At 37.2% G+C, this 24,970-nt stretch overlaps 1 protein-coding gene and 1 pseudogene across 4 annotated transcripts; both read right to left on the reverse strand.

Annotated features, from left to right (window-relative positions):
- Nucleotides 1-3,396: 3,396 nt before the first annotated feature.
- On the reverse strand, nt 3,397-12,497 carry LOC112791881 (DEAD-box ATP-dependent RNA helicase 17). 4 transcript variants are annotated; one of them, XM_025834897.3, is made up of 13 exons: nt 11,916-12,497; nt 11,683-11,832; nt 8,878-8,919; nt 8,186-8,384; nt 7,942-8,014; nt 7,727-7,836; nt 7,365-7,508; nt 6,989-7,097; nt 6,497-6,849; nt 6,320-6,393; nt 5,634-5,938; nt 4,806-5,052; nt 3,397-3,760 (listed from the first exon to the last, which is right to left on the reverse strand). In XM_025834897.3, exons 4-13 carry the CDS (start codon nt 8,358-8,360, stop codon nt 3,512-3,514), a joined length of 1,839 nt encoding a protein of 612 aa, XP_025690682.1. In that variant the 5' UTR covers nt 8,361-8,384; nt 8,878-8,919; nt 11,683-11,832; nt 11,916-12,497; the 3' UTR covers nt 3,397-3,511. The 4 variants fall into 4 exon arrangements, 3 of the variants coding, with proteins under 3 accessions (XP_025690682.1, XP_025690683.1, XP_025690685.1); XR_011870041.1 differs by lacking the exon at nt 8,878-8,919 and having other exon boundaries at nt 4,275-5,052; nt 11,916-12,494; XM_025834898.3 differs by lacking the exon at nt 8,878-8,919 and having other exon boundaries at nt 11,916-12,494.
- Nucleotides 12,498-22,621: 10,124 nt separating this feature from the next.
- The window catches only part of LOC112783195 (DEAD-box ATP-dependent RNA helicase 17-like), a 5,097-nt pseudogene continuing 2,748 nt past the window's right edge, over nt 22,622-24,970 (reverse strand).

Here is a 24,970-nt window from a genome sequence, read left to right on the forward strand (position 1 = left end):
AACAAAAAGGCTCAGAAAACAGACAAGCCAATGGGAAAAGTTTTCGGAAAAAGATCAAGGGGACTTCGAAATCAGAAAAGCATACACGCATAAGGTAACTTAAACCCTTATCCAAAAAAGGGGTATTTATTTTGTTAATTTAAAACCCTTATTAAAAAGGGCAATTTCTAAAATATTTTGTTTACGGCCTTAAAAGGCCAAAAGAAATTGTCCAAACACCACCAACAAACCATGTAAAGAGTTTAAAAAGGGGGGGACTCACAGGCCGAGCCCCTATATAGCCATAAAAAAGTTATTTCTGCAGAGGAGTAGACGGATCACCACCACCAGAGTCAGGAGGAGCGCCACCAGGATCAGGAAGAGAGGCAACCACGGGAGATGAAGAGGAAGTCGGAGGAACAACAGAAGAACTCGAAGCGTCCTTAGAACGAGGAGGGGACTCAATAATCCTCTGCCCCCGAGTCTTCAATTCTGACTCAGAAACAATTACGGGGGCAGGAGGATCCACAATAGCACCATCAATGACGACCTTGTCTGGATCTAAAGGAGAAAGATCCAAGTCAGGAGCAATAACTCTGACCTGCTCCTTGAAAATCCTCCAAGCCTCCTCGGCACCATCAGCGATAGAGTCCTCCAACTCGGCATATGCATTTCGAGAGTTCAGCAAATCCTTCTTCACAGACACAAGATCTTGAAATAAACTCTGATAATTCTCTTGTGCTGTCTTCCTCAAACTCGCCTCCATGTTGCATTGGGCCCGTAACTTACTCTCCTTCTCCCGAAGGCTATCTCTCTCCGCCCTCAGCTTGGCGACCTCCTCCTTCAACTCCCTCTCATGCTCCTGATAAGAAAGAAGCCTCCCCTCCAGCTCCTCAACCTTCGAGGTTAACCCCAAAGAGCTGAGAGGAGTCTTCTCAAAAATATCCAAAAGCTTGCCACAAACACCCGCCGCCCTAAAACTCTCCTCAGCCAGAGTGGTGAGGTGGTTTCGAACAGAAACATCATCCATACTTATATGAGGATAGATGTTCTTTCGGACGAATGCAAGAGCATCCGCCTTAACCCCACCATCAAAAGAAGAGCCAGACTCTAAAGTCTTGCGCTTCTTCTTCTCTGGTTCAGAAAGAAGTCGGGCGGAGGGGAGTGGCCGAGACAAAGTTGAAGAAGAAATCACAATGGGCTGAGTCCCCATAGTCTGAGGAGGAGAGACGATCGCCCTGGTACCCCCAGTCCTAGCCCGGGATCTTGCCTTAGCCTCCTGAACTCTTTGGTAAGATTCCTGAGCATTCTTCCTTGCCATGTCTGCAAAAGAAACAATTAGCAAAAATTACAAGTCGGCAAACCTCAAGTCGGCAGACACAAGTCGGAAATAAGAAATATATAAAAACTACCTAGTTGCGACCGAACAAAGGTCGGCGATCCCTGGAGGAATTTTCTAGTATCCAAGTATGGGGCCCTCCCCCACACTTCTCGGAAAAATCCCACAATGGCCGCCTCCACCTCATCCAGGTCGTCCAGACCGTACTTCTCACAAGGGGAGGCCTCCAACCAATAGAGGGGAAAGCGAGGGGAAGAATTCTCATCCAAGAAAAAGGGGTGGTGACCCTCTACAACTTGCACTTTGAAAAAATAATTTTTGAAGTCATGGAAGGATTCGTCAAAAGGGTGAAAATTCTCCGACCTTGTATGGCTCGAAAAGACACCCATTGCTGCTTGTTATTTAGCCCACTAAAGGGCTTAGTCATGTGGAAAAGATAGAAGAAAATCCTCAAAGAGGTCGGAAAGTCCAAAGCGTGACTAATAAATTGGTAAATTTTCAGAAAACCCCAAGAATTGGGGTGAAGTTGGGTAGGGACAACTCGACAGTGATGCAAAACAGACATCCCAAAATGCGAAAAAGGAAGAAAAACACCCAAACGGGTGATCATACATTCATACATAAAGAAAAAATGAGGGGCCGCCTCTTCGGCCCTTCCAAAACAAACCCGGTCTTCTGGACCCGGGACTACCAACTCATACTTTGGCTCGTCCTCCTCAGAAGTACAAATCCTGTGGTGAGTACGAAGATGAGTAATAAACTCAGCATCGACCAAGGGTTCCTCCCCTAGGACCGTGACATCAACCCATTGAGAAAGAACATCTACGGAAGCCATTTTTTTTCTTACAAAGGGTGACAAAAACCTACAAAAGAAAAAGAAAAGGAAATCAAAAACATGGTCTCTAAAGGGAGGAGATACGGAGCCAAAATCTACAAACCAACCTATCTACCAACAAGATAAAAGCATGCAAACACAAAGCATGTCATGAAAGAAGAAAAGCTAACCTTTATCCAAAGTGAAGGTTGGAAGAAGCAGAAGTCTCCGAACGCAAGAACGCAGCACGAACGAAGAAAGAAGAAATTTGAAAAATTGCAGAAACGAAAAAATGAAAGAGAGGGAAAGTATTTATAAACATGCTAAGGGCATAATGGTAAAAGCGGGGCAGTCATTAATGAGAAATGCACCATTACCAAGACCTACGCACATCCCTAACGGACACGACGCTTGATTAGACGTAACCGTCAGAACCCAAAGGACACGGAAAGTCACGACGGTTTTAGAAAATCACATCGGTCCTCCAATAAGTCAGCTACGACCCCGAGTAGAATACTCGAACCCAAATCTTGAAAAAATTGGGCTCGAGTAGGGGCACTATTCATACCCTGGCCCAATAATAAAGGCCCAGGATCAATCAAAGGACCTAATCCAAAGGGTTGGGGCTCACCAGTACCAATCTTCATACTATGAAGTCGGTACTCACCACGACCTGTTCTAAAGAAGTCGGACACGAGATTAGCTGGCGGATAAACACTCATTTAAATGAATAACTATCTCTAGAATCTCTCTAACTACTTCCACGAGCCATATCTTAACCTCCCTAAGATAATGAGACGGTTAACGCCCTAAAAATATAACACTACTCCAACGGTGGTTATTGGCTCACCACTATAAATACACTGACACCCCTCAGGTATCTCTAAGCCCAATACTCTCTAGATCTGCTCACACCCTTGCTAATTTAGACATCGGAGTGTCTTTGCAGGTACCACCCCCATCTCCTTGCACAAACAAATCGGACGAAGCCTCCCGAGTTGCAGATCCATTCGGAGTCCTCCTCCTTCACACATTTGGGCCAACTAACTCCATCCAGTCCATCAATCTCCGATTACCCATCGTAACAATACATTTTATATTTATTTTTTATTTTCACTTATGATATCATACACTATATTAGTAATTAGGTTATGTAAAACCAACATTCAATATTAGAAAGTATTTGTTATCATCATTATTTTAATATTTATTTTCTTCTGTAAAAAAAATTTATTTTTTGAGTTATTTATCCTAACACTATAACTTTAAAATAAATACTTTTATAATTAAAAATCCAAATACAAAATAACTTATTTATAAACTGCTATTAATAAAAATCTTTAAAAAGAACTTATTTAAATTATTTATCCAAACTGAACCTAAGTCACTCTAGCAACTTTTCTCTTTTTCGATAGCCCATTTTTTTTCTCAAATCTCTTTCTCTTCTTATTTTGCTTTTGGAAGGATTGTCCAACTACGGATGGTTGTTGTTTCAAAGCAAAGCTTTTGGCCACGTGCCCCAAGTGAAGTTTCTTGATCATAAATATTCTTTTCAGCTCACCACGATGTGCTGTGTAAGCACGGACCCAAGAGCAAAATCCCTTCCTAGCAAGTTCATCCATCTTGGGCTGAAAAAATGACAACACAACAGTTAGCTTATGATACACAGAAACTAAGATCCCTATATAAAATCGTATTTGTAAAAAAAAAATTCAGTGAAATCATGAGGAATAAGGATGATTGTGTTTTGGAAATCATCATCCCTCTTCGTTATTAGATGTAACATGATTTCAATGGCTCAATTTCGAGAGAAATAGTATTTGTATACTTGACAAGTTGACATATTAAGAGTACAACTTCTTTATTGATGTTTACTGTTACAAGTCATAAGATCAACCTGCAAGTCTAATTTAACCTCTGTCAATACATTAGATGTATAACCACCTAGGTAAACGAGGCATAGTGAATGATCAAACATCCTACCTAGTGCAGCTCACCTCACATGAACAACTAAGATGCAGCACAAAGGCCCTTTTTGGTGGCATTCAGCACAAATGATGATCAAAGGGATACAAGGCCAATGCAGAGATTCGGGAAGAGACATAAATATGGGGAAATAGATGAAGAGTGGTTTATAGTTACCGTTATCTAAGTCTAATCGTTTTGGAGTAGGTTGGATTTTTATCCAGAATCTGCCACCATAAACAATGACTCAACAGCAGCAGGGATCATCCAATCCCACCACTTCAAAAAGTTCCCTTATCAATTCCACCAAACCAAGTTGGTGGCTGTGATTAGGATTTAAGAGCCTAGCAGAAATCATAGAACATTATGAGTTGACATGTGATTTTGACAACCACGACCCATTTCCGTGTCAGACCCTCCATTTCCTTTCACTCAAACCTATCTGGCATTAATTTAGATTGTCAGCGGTTCATAAGTCCTCTTGCTTAGCATATGCATAAAACCAACACTGGCAACTCCAAATGTTTCATTGTTGTAAAAGCTCTAAGCCAAACAACAATAATGGCTCTAGAGTTAAATTTGGGCACATTTTTCCAAATCAAAATAGGATTAACATGTTAAAATACAGGTTTCTCATGTATCATTCAGTTAGATGGAAATGGAGTATCTATATTAAACCAGAATTTAGAAAGATCAGCAGTGTATCACCTTGGAAATGATGAATGATTCAAGTGCCTTCTGGAGACAAAGGACCCAAGGATGCAAGTCGATGAAAACAGACTTCTTTACTTGTTTGTTATGTCCGTGTAATGTAAAATTATCCAACACTTTGAGAAGAGGATACTCTGCTAGTGAAACACCATGTTTCTCCAAGTCCTGTAAATAATCTATTTCAACTGGTTGCAGAAATAACAAGGACTCTCCCCTTTCACCCAGACGAGCAGTTCTACCAACTCTGCATCATGAATTCATCAAGGATCACAAATCATAGTCTTAACATCATGCTTTAAGACTTTAACATTACATAAAAGACAGCATGGGAGGATCCTTTTGAATCTAGAAGAAGAGATATTCATGAAACAAATTCCACTTCCTGATAGATATTACATCATGTATGTTTTCATTTTCAAAGTGGGTCCTTCTAGGGCTATTTATTGCAGCAAATTTGGATACAATGATATGACAATCATTTAGTTATTCAGAATATTAATTGATTTTAAAATCCCTCATGGAATGGATAAGACATTCTTAAGATGCTAGAGTGGCATAGCTGTTAGCCCCTGAATATTTACAAGTGACAAAGTTCTCCATTAACAGCATTGATCTAACTAATTGAAGCTCGGAGATCACTTGTTTTATAAATAAAAGATCAAATAAAATAAAGTTATACAATTGATATAAAATGGTCCGGGGAGGTTTGTTTGGACTGCAATTAGCATAAAAAACTAGAATTAAAATCAGAAAAAAAATGCCTTCCACATAACCACCCCTAAAAACATGGTAAAAGAAGCCAAAACAAAAAATACGTATACATACCTGTGCACATATTCAGTAGCTTCCCCAGGAGAATCATACTGTATGATGCATCGAACCTTAGGAAAATCCAGGCCTCTAGCAGAAACATCAGTGGACAAAAGCAAAGCAGATTTCTCAGTTTTAAAAGCCTGAAAAGTAGATCTCCGGTCTTCATGTTCCATATTACCATGCAATCGAAAAGTTTGGCATCCAAGAAACATCTGTATGACCCTTTCTTTTGTTTGAGGATCAGTCGAGAAGTGGAACTCACTTAGTAGCGAATGGTGAAAGTCTACCGCATCACATGTCGAAAAGAATACCACAACCTGTAAAATCACTAGGTCAATTATGTGAATCTTAAAGCATAATAGTTGAATAACAGCATGTTCAATTGGCAAGGGGAAAATAAAGTTAAGGATCGATGCATGCCAAATATAAGTTCCAGTCGCATAAATAAAAAAATAATGCCTTCCATTTGTCAACTGTTTTCAAGGGATATCGACAAGCTTTTGTTGTCCCCATCACATAATTCTTCAGAAGTACACCAGAAATATTAAATTGTGCACGGTCATGTCAATATTTGCCAATGATAAGAAATACAGCTACTAAAAGCAAGAGAGAATGCGGAGAGTTAAAAATCTTCTAACTCCAACATCCTACATATAATATAGATAAGGAAAGTATCTTTAGAGCAAGTGACGCCTAACCTTTTGTGAAGTGTCTCTTTCAAAAAGATGCTTTAGAATTGAAAGAAGAACAGCAAGCCGAGAACCACAAGGCACTGCTTAGCAAAATTGTATTCCAATTAGGTACTCAGCATCTTGAGAATATTAACCACGAAATGCAGTGAAGGAAAGATAAAAAAGAAACTAATTATCACATACCTTTCACGTATCTCTGAATTAACTGTGTGGGGATTTTATAATCTACAGCTATTGGTATTTTACTGGAATACTTGACTTCGTCTTCTTCATCAAACTCTGAAGGATCAATGCTTTCAATTGTTGATACTGGTTTTCTTGTTTTACCCTCAAGACCAATCATCACTGGATTGTGTAAACTTATTTTAGCAAGATGGTTCACTTTCTCATTTAAGGTGGCAGAAAAAAGCAAATTCTGCCTTTGAAATTCAGAGTTTCTTGGAACTGTACTCTCCTTGTTATCATTTGCTGCTTTCCTTGAACCCAAAAGATGTAGTATTTCCTGTATATCTTGTCCAAATCCTAATTCCAAAATCCTGCAGAAAACCATACATCCAGCTAACCCTTTTAAAAAAAATACTTGGCAAAAAAAAAAAAACTATATGCATAATCATTATCACATTTACTATGCCAACACATGATAATTTCTATAGCATCAATAGATGCAAGCCATACCTATCAGCTTCATCAAAAATTATCCAGCGCAATTTTGTGTACAAGAATGATGATGTATTCTTCAAATGATCTAAAAGACGCCCAGGTGTTGCTATAAGAATTGATATGCCTAAAATAATAACCACAGGTTACAAATTTGACGAGGTACAGTGAATATCCAACCTTGTTCCTCTAACAAGCTAAAGCACATTTTAAATAATGTTATCATGAAACAACTTTATTTCATAATGTTGTTGCTATCAGTTTGATAATTCCATCGCATGAACAAAAGAAAAAGATTAAAAAGGGACAAAACCTTAAATATGAAAAGATAATAGGAATGCTGTTCTTTTTTTCCCTATTAAAAATGTTATTGATAAATATACTTGATTTCTACCTTTGCGTAGCCTAGCTTTCTCCTTTGATCTATTTTCACCACCCATAACATACCCGGGAACAATCCAATGGAAACGATGCAATAGCTTTTGAAGAATTTCATAAACCTGCAGACATAGCTCACGCGTCGGTACAAGAACCAACGCTATTTCCAACAAATCAATTAAATCTGTAACTGATTCAGACTAAATTAAAGAAAGAAATGCAATATTATTTTGTGTTACAAAAAGGGGAAAACAAACGGTCAGTACAATATTCCCATAAAAAATATTAACACACAACTTTCAGATGATGCATTATCATTAAACTTCACATATGTGCTCCTCAATAGTAGTAACAAATAGGTATCAAAAAAAGACTTACCAAATATTCCATCAGAGCGTTGTATGCAAGTATCATAATTCTGCAAGTGATGAATAAGTGGAGCTAAGTAGGCAACTGTCTTCCCTGTGCCTGTGGCAGCATTAATAAGTCTAAAATTTTATCATTAAGGAACCCAGAAATAAGAAGATATAGCATGTGCTAAAGAAAAGAAGATGAAGGAAGATTTCTAAATCCAGAGAAGGAAAAAAGGATACGCATGACGGCCAGCGAGAATAATAGGAATGGCTTGAGCTTGCACCAGAGTTGGAACCTCGAATCCCAATTTTTCTATCAACAAAAAACATATAAACTCTTTTCTCATTTCGAACAAAAAAAAAGGGGAAATTGTAGGTTACTCTTAAGCTCAATTCTAACCAGGCATGCTTCTGTGACGCTAGGAATGAAAATTTATGAAAGAAATAAAAATCAAAGAAAGCGGGAGAGCAAGAGAGGAAATACCACGCAGTTCATCGCATAAGGAAGGGCGAAGGCCAAGGCTAGAGAAGGAGCAAGAAGCAAAAACGCTGTCATTTTCCATCGTTGCATTGCTGGCAGCACTGCCAACATCTTTCTTCTCATTCTTCTTATTTTCCATCACTTTCTTGCTGCCTTTTTCGCTCTTCTTCATCCCCATTTCTTTTCTTTCAAATTCTCAACTCTATAGCACCATTACACCAAGGGTTTAACAAAAATTAGAGATGGCAGATATTGCAATAGATTATTTGACTTTGACAACAACAACAACAACAACAACAACAACAACAACAACAACAACAATAATAATAATAATAATAATTGTAACGTCCCGTCCAGCAAAATACCTTGCTTAAGTCAAGGTATTTCTACTAGAAAGAACATTACATAAACTTTTCTAGTATTAACTACTTAATTATCGAGCCTTTGTATCGAGTTCGCGTTTCAGTTTTAAGAAAATGCCAAAAAATTTTGTTTTTATTCATTAAAGTCATGTTTCAAAGATTTCCAACAAATAATAATCACATAAATATTATTAATAATAGTTCTTATACAGAAGAAACCAAATGAAACTCAAATACAATATACCAAACCTACCCCTCTATGTAAAATAAAATCTCAAGGGACAACAACGAAGGGACTCTATGAAAGTAATTAAAACCATAAAGAAAACCTACAAATCACTCGCAGCTTCATATTGCGTCTTCAAACCTATGTCACTGAAAGGGTAGAAAATTTGGGGGGTGAAAACCAAACCACATGTTCTCAGTAGAGGTAGAGAATGCCGTGAAATGTGAAAGTAGAGAATAAAACGCAAATAGTTAATTCCGTTCCGAGATATTTTAAAGAAAACTGTCTTCATTGCCTTATGAATCCTCTTGAAAACCAACGGCTTAACATTTAAATTCCATAACCTTCTTTAAAAGCATCAGTTAGTTATCCAAAATCCTAAATCCATATTTTCCTTTATAATAATCTTAAAAGTTTTCCTAAACTGTATGAATGACCAATTTGTTCCAAGCATAGGTTCATTAAGTCTATGCTGAACCAGCTTGATCTTTCATACTCTACTAAGCCTCAAACACAAACTAGTCACGGCCTCAGGCCCAAGCAAATTCAATCATCACACAATTCACCACAGTCCAGTCAACCAGTTACAAACACAAGTAATGAGGTTCAAACACAATCAAGAGCAATTACATCAAGTATAACAATTAGCAGTTAAACAGAATTATTCACATAGGCAAACCAATTACAATATGCACACCCAAACAATGTCACATAGATGCATATGATGAATGTCTAGTCCTAGTACAAGCCATGAGCTCATGTGTCGGTTGGCACCCGCATTCCCGACATTTATCCGGTCACGAATTCACGATTTCCCGGATACGATTTTCCGTTCAAATAAATGCGCATATAATTATTAGCAGCTCTATTGAGATAGCCTCTACTTTCTACTCGCAGGAAATATATACTCTTGGGAACGGAAAATTGCTGTAGGTATCCTAGTTTCCCTACAGAAGATCTTGGGTTGCCTCAGGGCAACAAACAAATAAATAAACAAATATCTCTTGGGTTGCTTCAAGCAACAAATCAATAAACAAATATCTCTTGGGTTGCCTCAAGCAACAGATAAACATACGATAAGTACTCTACTCTTTCCTTTTTCTTTCATAACTGCAAATACGCAAGCAAGACAAGACCCACGCCCTTGCCAACAACCTCATAAACCAAATAATCTTTTCTCAAAAGAATCATTGAAGTTATTATCATTAAATAATACTTAAGTATTCATTTTAATTACCACCTTATATTTTTTATAAAAATTCGGACATAATCTCCCCTAAAAATAAAACTTGGCCACCTTTACGGGTTCCCTCTTTCTCAACATTTCACCAACCTCTTATCGGCAATTGCCACAGCATTATATTCTCAAAAACATTTGGAAATAATATAGAAATCTTTTCTTAAAATCTATATCCAAGGTTGTCACCAAAACCACATCGGTAGCCCAATCTCAATTTTGTTTTTAAAATACCAAATGAATTCGAAATTGTACAAACTTTATATCCATGCGACCGTCTCGGATTAAGCTTTCTAGTAAACCAAAAATCATAATTTTCTGATCAATCTAGCCTCGGGAATAGTAGGAAAACCGTGACTGCTCTATAATGTTTAAAAAACCAGAAAAACCGCAGCAGTGTGTAATATTTAATATTCCATATAAAATCCAAATTAAATCCAACCACCTTCAAAATTAACATGGTTAAACTTAAATTATCCAAGTTTTTTTCTCAATTGGTTTTAGGTCAATATCATTTTTAATGAAGAATTTACATAAGTTGAAAGTTAAGTTAAAGTAAGTCAAAATCTGTTTTACAAACCAACAAGCTTAGTATCTTTCAACTTGTATAACTTTTACTACAAAACTTCAATTAGGCTACAGTTTGGCTTGGAAACTCCTAACTTATCTAGCAACATGTGTGTCTTGGTTGCAACCCAATTGCTATTCAATTCTAAGAGTTACAAGCATCGGAAGTTGATGCATAACTTGCTGAAAACTGGTTCTTTCCAGCTTAACTCATTAACTTTCAAAAATTCGCAACTCCCAATCCTTAACTCCTAAAATTCTGAAGTTTTAGAGAAATAAACCAAGTTAATCAAATTTTAAAACAAAATTGGTTTAGCCCCAAAACTCAGCTTGTAGGAATCGCAGCAAGATAAACAAATTGCTGCCCTGTTTGAACTTTTCTGCTGCAGGACAGATTTATCGACCAAACTTTAAAAATTTGCCATAAATTGTGTATTTAACGAAAAGACCTCAAATTTTCCAGTCCAGCTCTACATATTCCCAAGTTTAATCCAGACTTGGTCCCATGCAATTCTAATCATCACGGAATTAGTTATAGCTTTTCAAAGTTTTTGACTTCATTTAAAAGTAATGCAGAAAATCATATTTTCATAATTTATCTTTGAAAAATAATAACTAATTCTCTAGTTAATACGAAATCTTCAAAATTAAATCTTAGCAATCATATTCATTATAGTTCACTTAGCTCTTAATTTCTTATCATTTCAAACACTATTGAGTTTCTGGTTCACTTTCAAAGTTGCCATTTAACTTCAAAACTCAGATTTTCAGCAAGCAGTTCAACATTTTAAGATTCAATCCTTCAAATATTCTCTAAACTCAATTCCAATCAATCACCAAGTCCACCACCATTACAATAAAGAAATAACCAGCTCAACAGTAACAAATTCAATATAATCCATCAAACCCAGAGTTCTCAGCAATCCCTCCTCAACAATTCACAATTCACACAATCAATCAACTTCACAAAATCCACAAATTCAATCAATCCACAGCCACAATTCAACATCCATATAGCCAATCAACTAATCACAACAATTAAAACTATTTGCAATTACTCAATAAACTTTATGGGCATTCTTAAAATCGTTTAAGTTAAACCCCTTACCTCGATTAGCTGAACTCACACGAATTAACCATGATAAGCCCGCTTATTTTGAATTCACAGCATCAGCGACAATTTCAACGTAATCCCGCGGCAACAACATTCAGTAGTTCTAACTACGGGCAGCGGCACCGAGCAATGACAATAATGACTCTGGTAAATTAAACGGATCAACACTAGCTGCCTAAATAAAATGGCACACAGAAGAATCAAGGCGGTCTTACCCATGAACTTACCAAAATGAAAAGTGGTGGCTACAACGTCTCTCACTACAATCAATCAGCAGCAAGGACACAACCTGGTTCATCACCAACAACGACAGTAACCGCGAGCTCCGGAACACCCATAGTAACAGCAGCAGCAGCGGAGGTTTCTATCGCCACCTTCTTCCTTTCCTTTCTCGGATTCCTCCCTGCGACGAACCCAACAGCAGCAGCAACGTGCCCTAGGAACAGCAGTGGTAACAACCCCCTTCGGCTTCAGGCTCCACAGCGGTTTGGCTTCGCGAGCGGCGGCTTCGATTAACGGCCGTGGTGGCGTCTTGCGTGACGACGACAAGGCTCGACGGTGGCAGCGTTGGTGCGGGAAGACAGCACGTTCAACTTGCGCGAGCTCCCTAGCGACGTCCCTGGCAGTGATGAGGACGAACAACGGCGACGCGGTTGGCGGGTTCGACGGTGACAACCTGGGTCCCTCGCTCTCCTCTTCTCACTCGTTCCTCTCCTTTCTTCCCCTGTCTTCCTTCTTCGCTCTTTTCCCTTCCGTTTCTGAACGTGGTGCGCGTTGTGTTTTACTGTTTTAATTGAAATCAAATTGTGAATTAGGGAGGGTTAGGGTAAAATATTTATGAGTAATGTAACAATTTTACAAAATATTTATGATAAAATAATAATTTAAAATTTAAATATATTATTATAAAGATTATTTTTAAAATGTATAAGATTTTATTTTATCAATCAATTAACGAGCTCAAATAATTATTTCTAATTTAAATTATAAAGTAAACATATTAATCATATTTTATAAAATACGGTTAAATTCGAAATATCAATTACCTCAATTAAATTATATGACCTTCTATTATATTTTTATCATCGAGACTTTAATTTTAATTTATATAAAATAATTTATTATAATAAAAATTTTACATAAAAATTAATTAATTTAAACTCTAAGTATTTATAAAAAAACAATATAATCATTCCTAACAAAATAATCTTTAAGAACTCAAACTAATAAAATAAACTATAATTTATTCACAATAAAAATTTCTTAAATAAAATTATATAATACTTTCATTACTAAATTTTAATTTCGAATTATACGAAATATCAATTATAAAATTACACAATAGTATTAATTAACTTAACTCCAAATGTTAATAAAACTAATTTGATTACTCTTACTAGATTAGTTTACAAAATAAGGAGTTCAAATTAATAATAAGTCATAACTTATTCGTAATAAAAATCACTTAAATTAAACTATACAATTTTTTCTTTTTTTTTTAATTACTAAAATTATGCAAAATATTCTATTATAATAAAATTATCTAAGAATATTAATTAGTTCAAAATAAATTTATCTCCGAATCTATGTAAATATTTCTAATAGAATAATATAAAGTTTAAATATAATAAGATAATATCACAATTTATTTATATTTAGATTTTAAAAAAATGTGGGATGTTATAATAATAATAATAATAATAATAATAATAATAATAATAATAATAATAATAATAATAATAAGGGTTAAGTATTGAAATCGTCCCTAAAAGGTCTGGGGTGAAAATAAAAATCGTCCCCGACCTTTTTTTGTTATTAAAATCATCTTCAACGTTACAAAACATTATAAAATCGTCATTTTCTATTTCAATTTTATTTTTTTACCATATTACCCTTCATTATTAATAAAAATAATTAAAAATAATATTAAAAAATTAAAACAAACTCCCCCCTCCCCTCCCTTCCCATCCCCTCCCGTAACTCCCTCACCCCACTCCCTCACTCACCCTCCTGTAACCCCCTCAACCCATTCCCTCGCCCCCACCCCTCACCCCTCACTCCCTCACTCACCCAATCTCCTTCCACTTACTTCCTCTCCCTTTTCTCACCATTCATTACTCATAACAAAACAAATTAACAGCAACATTCACAAAACAAATAAATCAACAAAAAAATCAAAAAGCAGAAGAAGCTTAACAATTTCAATAATCACATCAATTTCAATAAACAATAATTCAATAATCGTCAACTACAATTTCAGTTTTCAGATCCAAAAGTTCAATAATCATCAAGTTATAATTTCAGAAGCAGAAGTTCAAGCAGAGCAGAAGAAGAAGCAGAGGCAGTCATAGAATCCCTTACCATAATCTCCCACTCCTCACTCCCTCACCCCCTTCTTCATCAGCAAAATAAATAAAAAAATTCAGCAACAACATCAATCATAAAATAATCACAAAATTAGCAACAATCCATCATCAATCATGTATATGTTCTTCAAAAATAAAAAAAATAGGAAGAACGAAAGGGCAGCGGCGGGTTGGACGCAGGGGCAGCAGCGGGTTGGACGCAGGGACGGCACGCGGGGTACGCAGGGGTGAGGGGGTGAGGGAGTGGGGTGAGGGGGTGAGGGAGTGGGAACTGATGAAGATGGAATTGGGGGTGGGTTTAGGGTGGGGGGAGAGACGAAGGGATGCTGGGTGTGGGTGGGGTTGGGTTTTATCTTTTTAATATTATTTTTATTAGAGTAATTACCCAAATTGGTCCCTGAGGTTTTTAAAATCGGACACTTTAGTCCCCCAGCTTTTGAAATACACAAAAAACTCCCCCAAGTTTAACTCCGGCGGACAAATCAGTCCTTGGCAATCTTTCTCTGTCAATGACAAACGGAGAACGCTGACGTGGAGTCCTGGGCTGGCACACGTGGCAGTCAGTGGTCCACGTGTGCAAAAAGACAGATCAGTCCCTGGGCCTAAACTGTGTCGTTTTGTAGGTTGGCCCCATGTACATCCCTCTTCTCAAAACCAAAATACTCAAAACCCACCCTTTCTTCCTCAATTTACAGAGAAAAGACGTAACCCCTCTTCATCCGTTTCATCTTCAACGTTAAACTCCAGGTCATTGCCCACATCATCGCCATCATCCCATTTCAGCCGTTTCATCTTCAACCTCCATCACCCACATTCAACCTTGTCACCCCAACGTCACCATTCCGTTCGTCGCCATTACTATTAGCGCCTAGTCAGACGCAACAAACAAGTGGATGTGACCACTGAAGACTTGCATTGAAGAAGGTTAGAAACTCGTTAATTATTCTTAGCTACCATTATAGTAATAGTGATGAGTATTTTATGATTTGGCCTAGGGTTTAGAAATCTGTGATGGAATATTGTAATAGTTATTCATCCTCTCTGTTTTGGTTATTATTATGACATAAAACGAAAAAAAAATAAACTAGCAAATAGGAATTTTCATTGAACTTTGCAGTGGTGCTTGTTTTTAATAAATTATTATGCATTATGTCCAGTGATGGAGGATTTTGTGGTTCCTGTATTCCACCATGGTGGTCATTTTGAGAGGGATAACAATGGAGCACTACTATATATGGATGGTAAAGTAGAGAGGTTTCCAAGGATGGACATTGATCTCATCTGTTTTTTTGATCTGCTGACTCTATTCAAAGGTTTAGGATATATAGATTACAAAGAGATGTATTGGTATGATCAAGCTGCTGGTAATATGGAGTTTGGATTGCATCCTATTAAAGGAGACTTAGAGATTAATCAAATGCGCGAAGGGTTAATGAAGAACAGGGAAACTGATGAAATGTGCATTTTCTTTGATCACTGAGTCATGGAAACCCCAGTTGAGGAGGCTGTTGATGAACCTGTTGATGAAGCTGGAGATGAAGCTGGTGATGAGTCTAGCAATGAGTCTAGTGACGATGGGTATGAAAGCACAGAGGATGAGCCTTATAGACCACCTTCCCCAGGTTTTGATGATGAAAGCAGTGAAGAAGAGTGTTTGGTTCTGAAGAAAAAGCCTAAAAGAGGAGGAAAAAAAACAGAGAGTATAAGTAATGCTTCGAGGAGGAAACAACAAACTATGAAGAAGAAGATGTCTCAGAAGGAGGTTAATAAGGGCTCCAAGACTACAAAGGCTTCAAAAACTAACAACAAACCTCATGTTGGGCCAACTACTGATGGGCCTCATATTAGGCAGTCTGATGATATTGGGCCTAAATTTAGTGGCCCAAGTGCAGCTAGACACAACCATGCTGGGTCAAGTGGTGGTGGCCCAAGAATGGCTGGAGCAAGTGATGATGAACAAGAAGAGGCTGAAGAAGAGGTTGAGCCTGACCCTGTATTTGACTATGAGTCAGAAACTTTAGTGACACCAGAAAACTCTGAAGATGAAAGAGAGAAGTATGAGTTTCCACAATACAATGAAGCATCAGGTTTTGGAGAGGTGTACTTTGAGTTGGGCATGGAATTTGCAACAATTGAGTCCTTCAAGAATGCTTTAAAGGACCATGTGATATTTGAGGGAGGAAGATTAGGTATATCAAGAATGATCAAAGGAGAGTCAGATGTGATTGTGAACACGGGGTTGAGAGGATTAAGAAGCCAAGGAAATCCAAGAAAGACAATGATGCATCTAAAGAAAATGAAGAGTCTAACAAGGACAATGGTGAAGATGCAATTGATGGTGACTCTGGGAATGTTGAAGAGCGTGCAACTGTGGAGGAGGGACATGTTGATGGTGAAAGTAAAGAAACTGCTAAAGAGACAAATGACTCTACCGTTGTAGTATCCGGGACAACTCAGGCTATCATTCCAAATCCTTGTCCATGGCTTATCTATTGTGCTTGGGATAATCAACACAAGTTATACCAGATCAAGACTTATGTCCCTAATCATACATGTGGCAGAGAGTTTGGGAGTAACATGGCTGACCAGAAGTGGGTTGCCAAGAAGTTGGAAAAGAGGCTATTGACTCAACCACACATGACATTGAATGAAGCCTATGAGCACATCAAAATTGACTATAATGTGATGATCAACGGGAAGATGATTTATAGAGCACTTAAAGAAGCCAGAGAGCGTGTCATTGAGAATGAGAAAGCACAATACAGCAAGCTGAGACATTACCTTCTTGAGATTTTGAGGAGTAATCCTGGTAGCACTGCACTGTTGGGTGTGACACTAATACCTGAATCTCCTCCGACATTCAACAATCTATACATATGTCTAGACGCTTGCAAGAGAGGCTTTAAAGCCGGTTGTAGAAAGCTGATTGGGCTTGACGGGTGTTTCCTGAAGGGTTATTTGGTGGACAACTCTTGTCAGCCGTAGGACAAGATGCGAATAATCACTTTTATGTGATTGCATATGCGGTGGTTGACAGTGAGACAAAAGATAATTGGAAGTGGTTTCTTACCTTACTGCAAGAGGACCTTGGAGATCATTACATTCATGGCTGGAACTTCATATCCGATCAACAAAAGGTCAATTCACTTAATTTTGTTTTAATCCTCATTTAAATTAATAAACAGCATTTTTAATCCTTATTATATATAATGCTATTATATAGAATCTTGCTTCGTGAAGTTTGATAATAATCTGCTGAAGGTAATAAAGTGGGATGTCAGATTAATGCTATTATATAATGCTATTATATAATGCTATCATATAATGCTATTATATAATGTTATACTATATATGTGAAGTTTAATGCTATTATATAATGCTATTATATAATGTTATACTATATGTGTGAAGTTTAATGCTATTATATAATGCTATACTATATGTGTTCATTGCCTTCGTAGTAACCTTACAGTATTTCTTTTATTTCTGATGATGGGCTGTAATTGTTTTTTTCAACCTTGGCTATATATTTGGTTCATGTTATAACCTTTGAAGATCTCATCTTGTTTTCTTTCTTGACCCGATTCAAAATGGTCTTGAGATAGCTGACTCAATTTGAAAGATGTGAAATTATCTTGTTAATTATTGGCAGGGAGATTGAGAAGCTAAGGCTTACTGATGTACACTTGTTAAAATAAAAACTTGATATATACAATTAAAATAAAAAATTGATATAGAGAATACAATTTCACTGTTTTGTGTAGGGCTTGTTACCAGCCTTGAAGGAGGTGATGCCGCATGCACATCACCGGAACTGTATCAGACACATTTGGAAGAATTTCAGTAACAGATTCAAGGACAAGCGAGTGAAGAACATGGTTTGGGAATGTGCAAAGTGCACAACTGTTTCAGAGTTCAAGGCAAGCATGGAGAGATTGCGGAGAGTGAATGAAGAGGCCTGGGTGTACCTTGTGAAGTTCGACCCTGCATGCTGGACAAAATCCCATTTTAGCCATGGACCAAAGGCTGACAATCTAACCAACAATCTTTGCGAGGTTTGGAATGCAAAGATAGTCAACTACCGAGCCAAACCGATTCTCACAATGTGTGAGGAGCTTCGCTGTTACATTATGAGACGAATGACAAAGTACAAACAGGTGTTAGACACATTTGGAGGTACTGACTTAGCTCCTACGCAGCAGAAAAGACTAGATGATATCATGAAGGAGGTGAAGTATTGGCACCCAATGTGGGTTGGTGATGACGAGAGGAGAGTATTTGAGGTCCAGCGAGGTACAAAAAAGCTGTCTGTGGACTTGGCCCAGAACAAGTGTACATGTAACGCGTGGCAATTGACTGGTAAAAAACTCCAATAATATACTATATTACAATTTTGATAATTGTATATGTTTGTAACAAAATCTCAAAACTTGTTAAACTGCAGGTATTCCGTGCGTTCATGCTTTAGCTGCTATTGCTAGGAGGGGTGACAGGCCTGAAGGCTATGTACATCCATTACTGAAAATTGGGGCAGCAAGGGCCACATACCAACCTTGCATCAAACCGGTGAACTCAGAAGAGTATTGGGACAAGATTGAAGTTATTAATCCAATTCCACCTAAGTTGAAGAGACCTGTTGGAAGACCAGTGAAGAGAAGAAAGAAGGAGCCATCTGAGAATGAGACAAGCGGTTCAAAGGTGAAGAAGACATTTCGGGTTACATGTTCTAAATGTGGAGAGACTGGACATAACCAGAAAACATGCAAAGGTCCAGCCGCTCCAAATAGAAGATCAACCAAGTTAAGAAGAAGTACAAATGCTCAGTCAACGGCTAAAACCACTAACCAAGCAGCAGAGGAGATGCATGTCTCACAATCAGCACCCCAGGTGCAGGTAAACCACCATAATTAATGTACTAATTATTGATCGCGAGGACTAAATTGGGTTTTTCATGCTTCCATAGGGACTTAATTGGATATTTTTAAAATCATTGGGGACTTATATGTCTTTTTCTAAATTTCACAAGGACTGACTTGGAATTATATTTGGCTTATTTTTTCATCAGAATGTGGTTGATCATCCTAATCCAATTCAGCCTGCAGCTAATGCACCAGGTTTTGTGTCTAGTATGGTGAGTCAAATTGGAGTTAAAAATCACCCATTGTGTTACTACACTGTTAGGTTTGCTAACATATAATTGTCTACTCTTTGCATATGCTATCTCCTTTATCACAGGGTGCAGCAAATTCTGGAGCAACAATTCCCCATAGTGCAAGGGCCAAGCAGCCTATCATTAGACCACATTATCCTGCACCAGTCCAGTCTAGCACTCCACCTCCTATTCCACCACCTAGACCAAGTCAAGGCGTCTCGGCAGCAACAATTACAGCGGCAAGTAAGGGCACTACATCAAGGATGTTCCAGTTTATTCCCAATCCCGGGTTCAAGCATCCGAGACAAAAGTGATTGAAGGCAAATGATTATGCTTTTTTGATGTAATAGTTTCGTTTGTATTTTGATAATGAGCTTTTAAGTTGATGGACCTAAACTTAAAATACTCGTAACTTAGGATTGATAAGAGATTCGTGTGGATGAAACTTTGTTTTTTTGGCTTATGTTTCGGCTAATGTATGGCCAATTTCTGACTTTAGTTCAAGTTGCTACTGTCACAGTTATGTTGTTTTTATTAGGTTGAATCTGCGACTTGCATCCTATATTTTGCAGAAGCTAACTGATATTAAAGCAATATATTCGCTGTTATAAGTAATGGTGGTGTTGTTTTTTTCCATTATTCATTTGGTGCTACGTATTCATTTTTAGTGCATAGATAATATGTTAATGCAAAAATACAATAATAACTATTGTTTCAGTAACAGATTCAATGATTGTTTGATGCACAGGAATGATTCAACATTCATGGTCCTAATTGAAATAACATATGCTTATTATCTTTATATTTAAGAAATCATGGTTCTTTTACAACTAAGTTTCAACAAATTTCCAAATATTTTTTAACCAACAAAAATGTTTGACTCCCTAAAATTCTTCAGCAAAATAATGAAATTTTTAAGGATTTCATTCATTCATAAGTTTCAATTTACATCACCAAATAACTAACATTTTCAAAAAACCTAAGATCCAACAATATACTTAAACACAATAGCACAACTTGCAGCACAAAATACATAAATAAAGTAAACCGCCTTAAACCAACTCTTCTTGCATTCTTTTTTTGCCTCCGTATTTTGACACATCTCTAGTGCATACACCCTATTTTGCAACTCTATTAATCTATCTTGGAACCCACCAACAATACCCACTAAATCCTGCAATTCACTAGGTTCTTTCACAGCAGCCTTCTTGAAGCTGAGGTCAAAAACAGTTTCAACCCAAGCGAAGAACTTGCAATATGGTTGATTTTCCTGCAATGAACCCAATTCCTGATTCTGCTCAGAACCATTCTACAAATCCAAAAAGCTTGTTATGCAATAGTTTGGGTTTCTTACCTTGTACATGGGGCACCCAAAAAACAACCTTCCAGGATTTCTCCGTAGTAGTCGACTTGCGTATTATTGCGTGATACCCACAGAAGCAATTCAGGTGTTTTCCCTTTGCGAAGTCGATTTTGCTTAATCCTCTCTCGCCCATGCTATCCTGGCTTAGTCTCCCTCGCCGGTGACTAGACGCAGCAGAGCTTTCGCCGCTAATGGTCGCTGAAACATTGGCCATTATAGAGTGCAAACAATAGGGCTCTAGATGCACGCAAAGGGGGATTTCATCCCCAAATGCTGACGGTTGAATGTGGGTGACAGAGGTTGAAGATGAAACGGATGAAGAGGGGTTACGTCTTTTCTCTATAAATTGAGGAAGAAAGGGTGGGTTTTGAGTATTTTGGTTTTGAGAAGAGGGATGTACATGGGGCCAACCTACAAAACGACACAGTTTAGGCCCAGGGACTGATCTGTCTTTTTGCACACGTGGACCACTGACTGCCACGTGTGCCAGCCCAGGGCTCCACGTCAGCGTTCTCCGTTTGTCATTGACGGAGAAAGATTGCCAGGGACTGATTTGTCCCCCGGAGTTAAACTTGGGGGAGTTTTTTGTGTATTTCAAAAGCTGGGGGACTAAAGTGTCCGATTTTAAAAACCTCAGGGACCAATTTGGGTAATTACTCTTTTTATTAATAGTTAAGGGTAATTTGGTCCAAAAAAATAGAAAAGGACGATTTTATAACGTTTTGTAACGTTGAGAATGATTTTAATAACAAAAAAAGGTCGGGGACGATTTTGATTTTCACCCCAGGCTTTAGGGACGATTTTAGTACTTAACACTAATAATAATAAAAAGGATTCCTACCGTTATCATTGTTCAGAATCCAATAATAACTAAAAAATAACACACTCCCCTCTTAGATTCTTTAATTGTGTTGCAGGAGTTGTGCATTATTGACTAGAGAATAGTAAAAGAACAAACAATATTTGATTCAAGAGCCACACCATCATCACAACTAGAATGACTCAATAAGCAATTCTTCAAACTCTAAAACCCTAAACCCTTATCCAATGCCATACCAACTCAGATGACAAAATAGCATAAAGCTTGGTAGAGACCTAATACAACTCGTGAATTTATTCTCAATTATAGTTTACAATTGAAGCTACAACAAACACAAGTATTTGTATAACTTTCTGATTATGCCTCATTGATTATCATATTGACAGTTCCATTTCTTTTAATTGTAAAAAAAGCTTTTATTTTAATAAAAATATGTTATATATATCAGCCATATGACAAAGACAAACATCAATAACAAACTCTCTATTTTTCTTTATTTTTTTGGTTGAAAAACGAACATGAAAAAGACTTCGATGCTCAGTCACAAAAGGTACTGCATGAAACATATTGGCAAAAGAAAATTCAACACAAAGATCAATTACTACTGTAGATATTGATTCAAGAAGAATAAGCTAATAACATTAACTGCTATGGTACCATAAGTAAGAATGTAATGTAATAGCCAATTCAAGAGAACCATGAAATCAGAAATCACAAGCAAATAGCACCATAAAGAGCACAAATATAAAAGATAACAAAACTTACCTCTTGGGATAAGTCACGCACGAAAGAAGGGGCGGTTAATGCACCGAAGCAGTGGTGCATTCACTAGCGACGGCGACAGCGAAGGAGAACTGACGCGGCGGCAGTTTGGTTGGCTTCACCGCTTCACAGCTCGAAACACCTCGCTGGTCTCTCTCCTCAGTTGCCGTTCACGTTAGGAGAAAGGCGTGATAAAGAAATAGAGTTATATAGAGAAAAGAGCAACTCTGGAATATTATAATTTAGACAGCGATGTTTTGACATTTCAAAACATAAAAGCGAAATTCTAAACACAAAAGGATAGAGAAATTTTCACATGTTCCATCTACTTTATTAGAGTAACAATATACCATATATAGACAGTTGCCAATAAAAGTATTGTTGTTTAGTGTGCTGTGTAATACCCTAAAGGTCCATGAAAGAAGAATTAAACTACGGTAAGGACAGTGCAAAAAGACTGGCTTTGTAGCGATGTGATAACACATATGTGTAATTGTAATCAAGTTATTTTATCCCCAATACTATGATTTGAATTACCTAATTACCGTATATTATATAGTACAAGTTAAATGATACACAACGAAAGTACCAAGCATCAATCATATAAAGCTTTGTTCAGCTCATGTCGACAACAGAACAGTGTCCCAATGGAGGAAGGACTCCTTACGACACTTTATCTCGGATCACTTAGTGTCAGCTTTGTATCGAATCATATGGCTTTAGGGGATAATGATCCAGATTCTCATGACACAGTATGTCGGTATCCATCCATAGTTGTCATTTTCATTATCATTTGCTTCATCAAAACTGCATCATCAGTTATTGTCATGGTTTGCATTAAGTCACTCTAGCAACTTTTCTCTTTTTTGATATCCCACTTTTCTTCTCAAATCTCTTTCTCTTTTTATTTTGCTTTTGGAAGGATTGTCCAACTAAGGACGGTTGTTGTTTCAACACAAAGCTTTTGGCCACGTGCCCCAAGTGAAGTTTCTTGATCATAAATACTCTTTTTAGGTCACCACGATGTGCTCTGTAAGCACGGACCCAAGAGCAAAATCCCTTCCTAGCAAGTTCTTTCATCTTGGGCTGAAAAAATGACAGCGCAACAATTAGCTTATGATACATAGAAACTAAGATCCCTATATAGAATCGTATTTGTAGACAAAAATTGTCTATGAAATCATGAGGAATAAGGATGATTGCGCTTCAAAAATCATCATCCCTCTTCGTTATTAGATGTAACATGATTTCAATGGCTCAATTCGAGAGAAAAAGTATTTGTATACTTGACAAGTTGACATATCAAGAGTACCACTTCTTTATTGATGTTTACTATTACAAGTCATAAGATCAACCTGCAAGTCTAATTTAACCTCTGTCAATACATTAGATGTATAACCACCTAGGTAAACTAGGCATAGTGAATGATCAAACATCCTACCTAGAGCAGCTCACCTCACATGAACAACTAAGATGCAGCACAAAGGCCCTTTTTGGTGGCATTTAGCACAAATAATGATCAAAGGGAAACAAGGCCAATGCAGAGATTTGGGAGGAGACATAATATAGGGAAATAGATAAAGAGTGGTTTATAGTTATCGTTATCTAAGTCTAATCATTTTGGAGTAGGTTGGATTTTCTCCAGATTCTGCCACCATAAACAATGACTCAACAGTAGCAGGGATCATCCAATCCCACCACTTCAAAAAGTTCCCTTATCAATTCCACCAAACTAAGTTGGTGGCTGTGATTAGGATTGAAGAGCCTAGCAGAAATCATAGAACATTATGAGTTGACATGTGATTTTGACAACCATGACCCATTTCTCCGTCAGACCCTCCATTTCCTTTCACTCAAACCTATCTAGCATTAATTTAGATTGTCAGCACTTCATAAGTCCTCATGCTTAGCATATGCATAAAACCAACATTGGCAACTCCAAATGTTTTATTGTTGTAAAAGCTCTAAGCCAAACAACAATAATGGCTCTAGAGTTAAATTTGGGCACATTTTTCCAAATCAAAATAGGATTAACATGTTAAAATACAGGTTTCTCATGTATTATTCAGTTAGATGGAAATGGAGTATCTATATTAAACCAGAATTCAGAAAGATCAGCAGTGTATCACCTTGAAAATGATGAATGATTCAAGTACCTTCTGGAGACAAAGGACCCAAGGATGCAAGTCGATGAAAACAGACTTCTTTACTTGTTTGTTCTGTCCGTGTAATGTAAAATTATCCAACACTTTGAGAAGAGGATACTCTGCTAGTGAAACACCATGTTTCTCCAAGTCTTGTAAATAATCTATTTCAACTGGTTGCAGAAATAACAAGGACTCTCCCCTTTCACCCAAACGAGTAGTTCTACCAACTCTGCATCATGAATTCATCAATGATCACAAATCATAGTCTTAACATCATGCTTTAAGACTTTAACATTACGTAAAAGACAGCATGGGAGGATCCTTTTGAATCTAGAAGAAGAGATATCCATGAAACAAATTCCACTTCCTGATAGATATTACATCATGTATGTTTTCATTTTCAAAGTGGGTCCTTCTACGGCTATTTATTGCAGCAAATTTGGATACAATGATATGACAATCATTTAGTTATTCATAATATTAATTGATTTTAAAATCTCTCATGGAATGGATAAGATATTCTTAAGATGCTAAAGTGGCATAGCTGTTAGCCGCTAAATATTTACGAGTGACAAAGTTCTCCATTAATAACATTGATCTAACTAATTGAAGCTCGGAGATCACTTGTTTATAAATAAAAGATCAAATAAAATAAAGTTATACAATCGATAT

This window comes from Arachis hypogaea, chromosome 13, assembly GCF_003086295.3.
Source record: "Arachis hypogaea cultivar Tifrunner chromosome 13, arahy.Tifrunner.gnm2.J5K5, whole genome shotgun sequence".
NCBI lineage: Eukaryota > Viridiplantae > Streptophyta > Magnoliopsida > Fabales > Fabaceae > Arachis > Arachis hypogaea.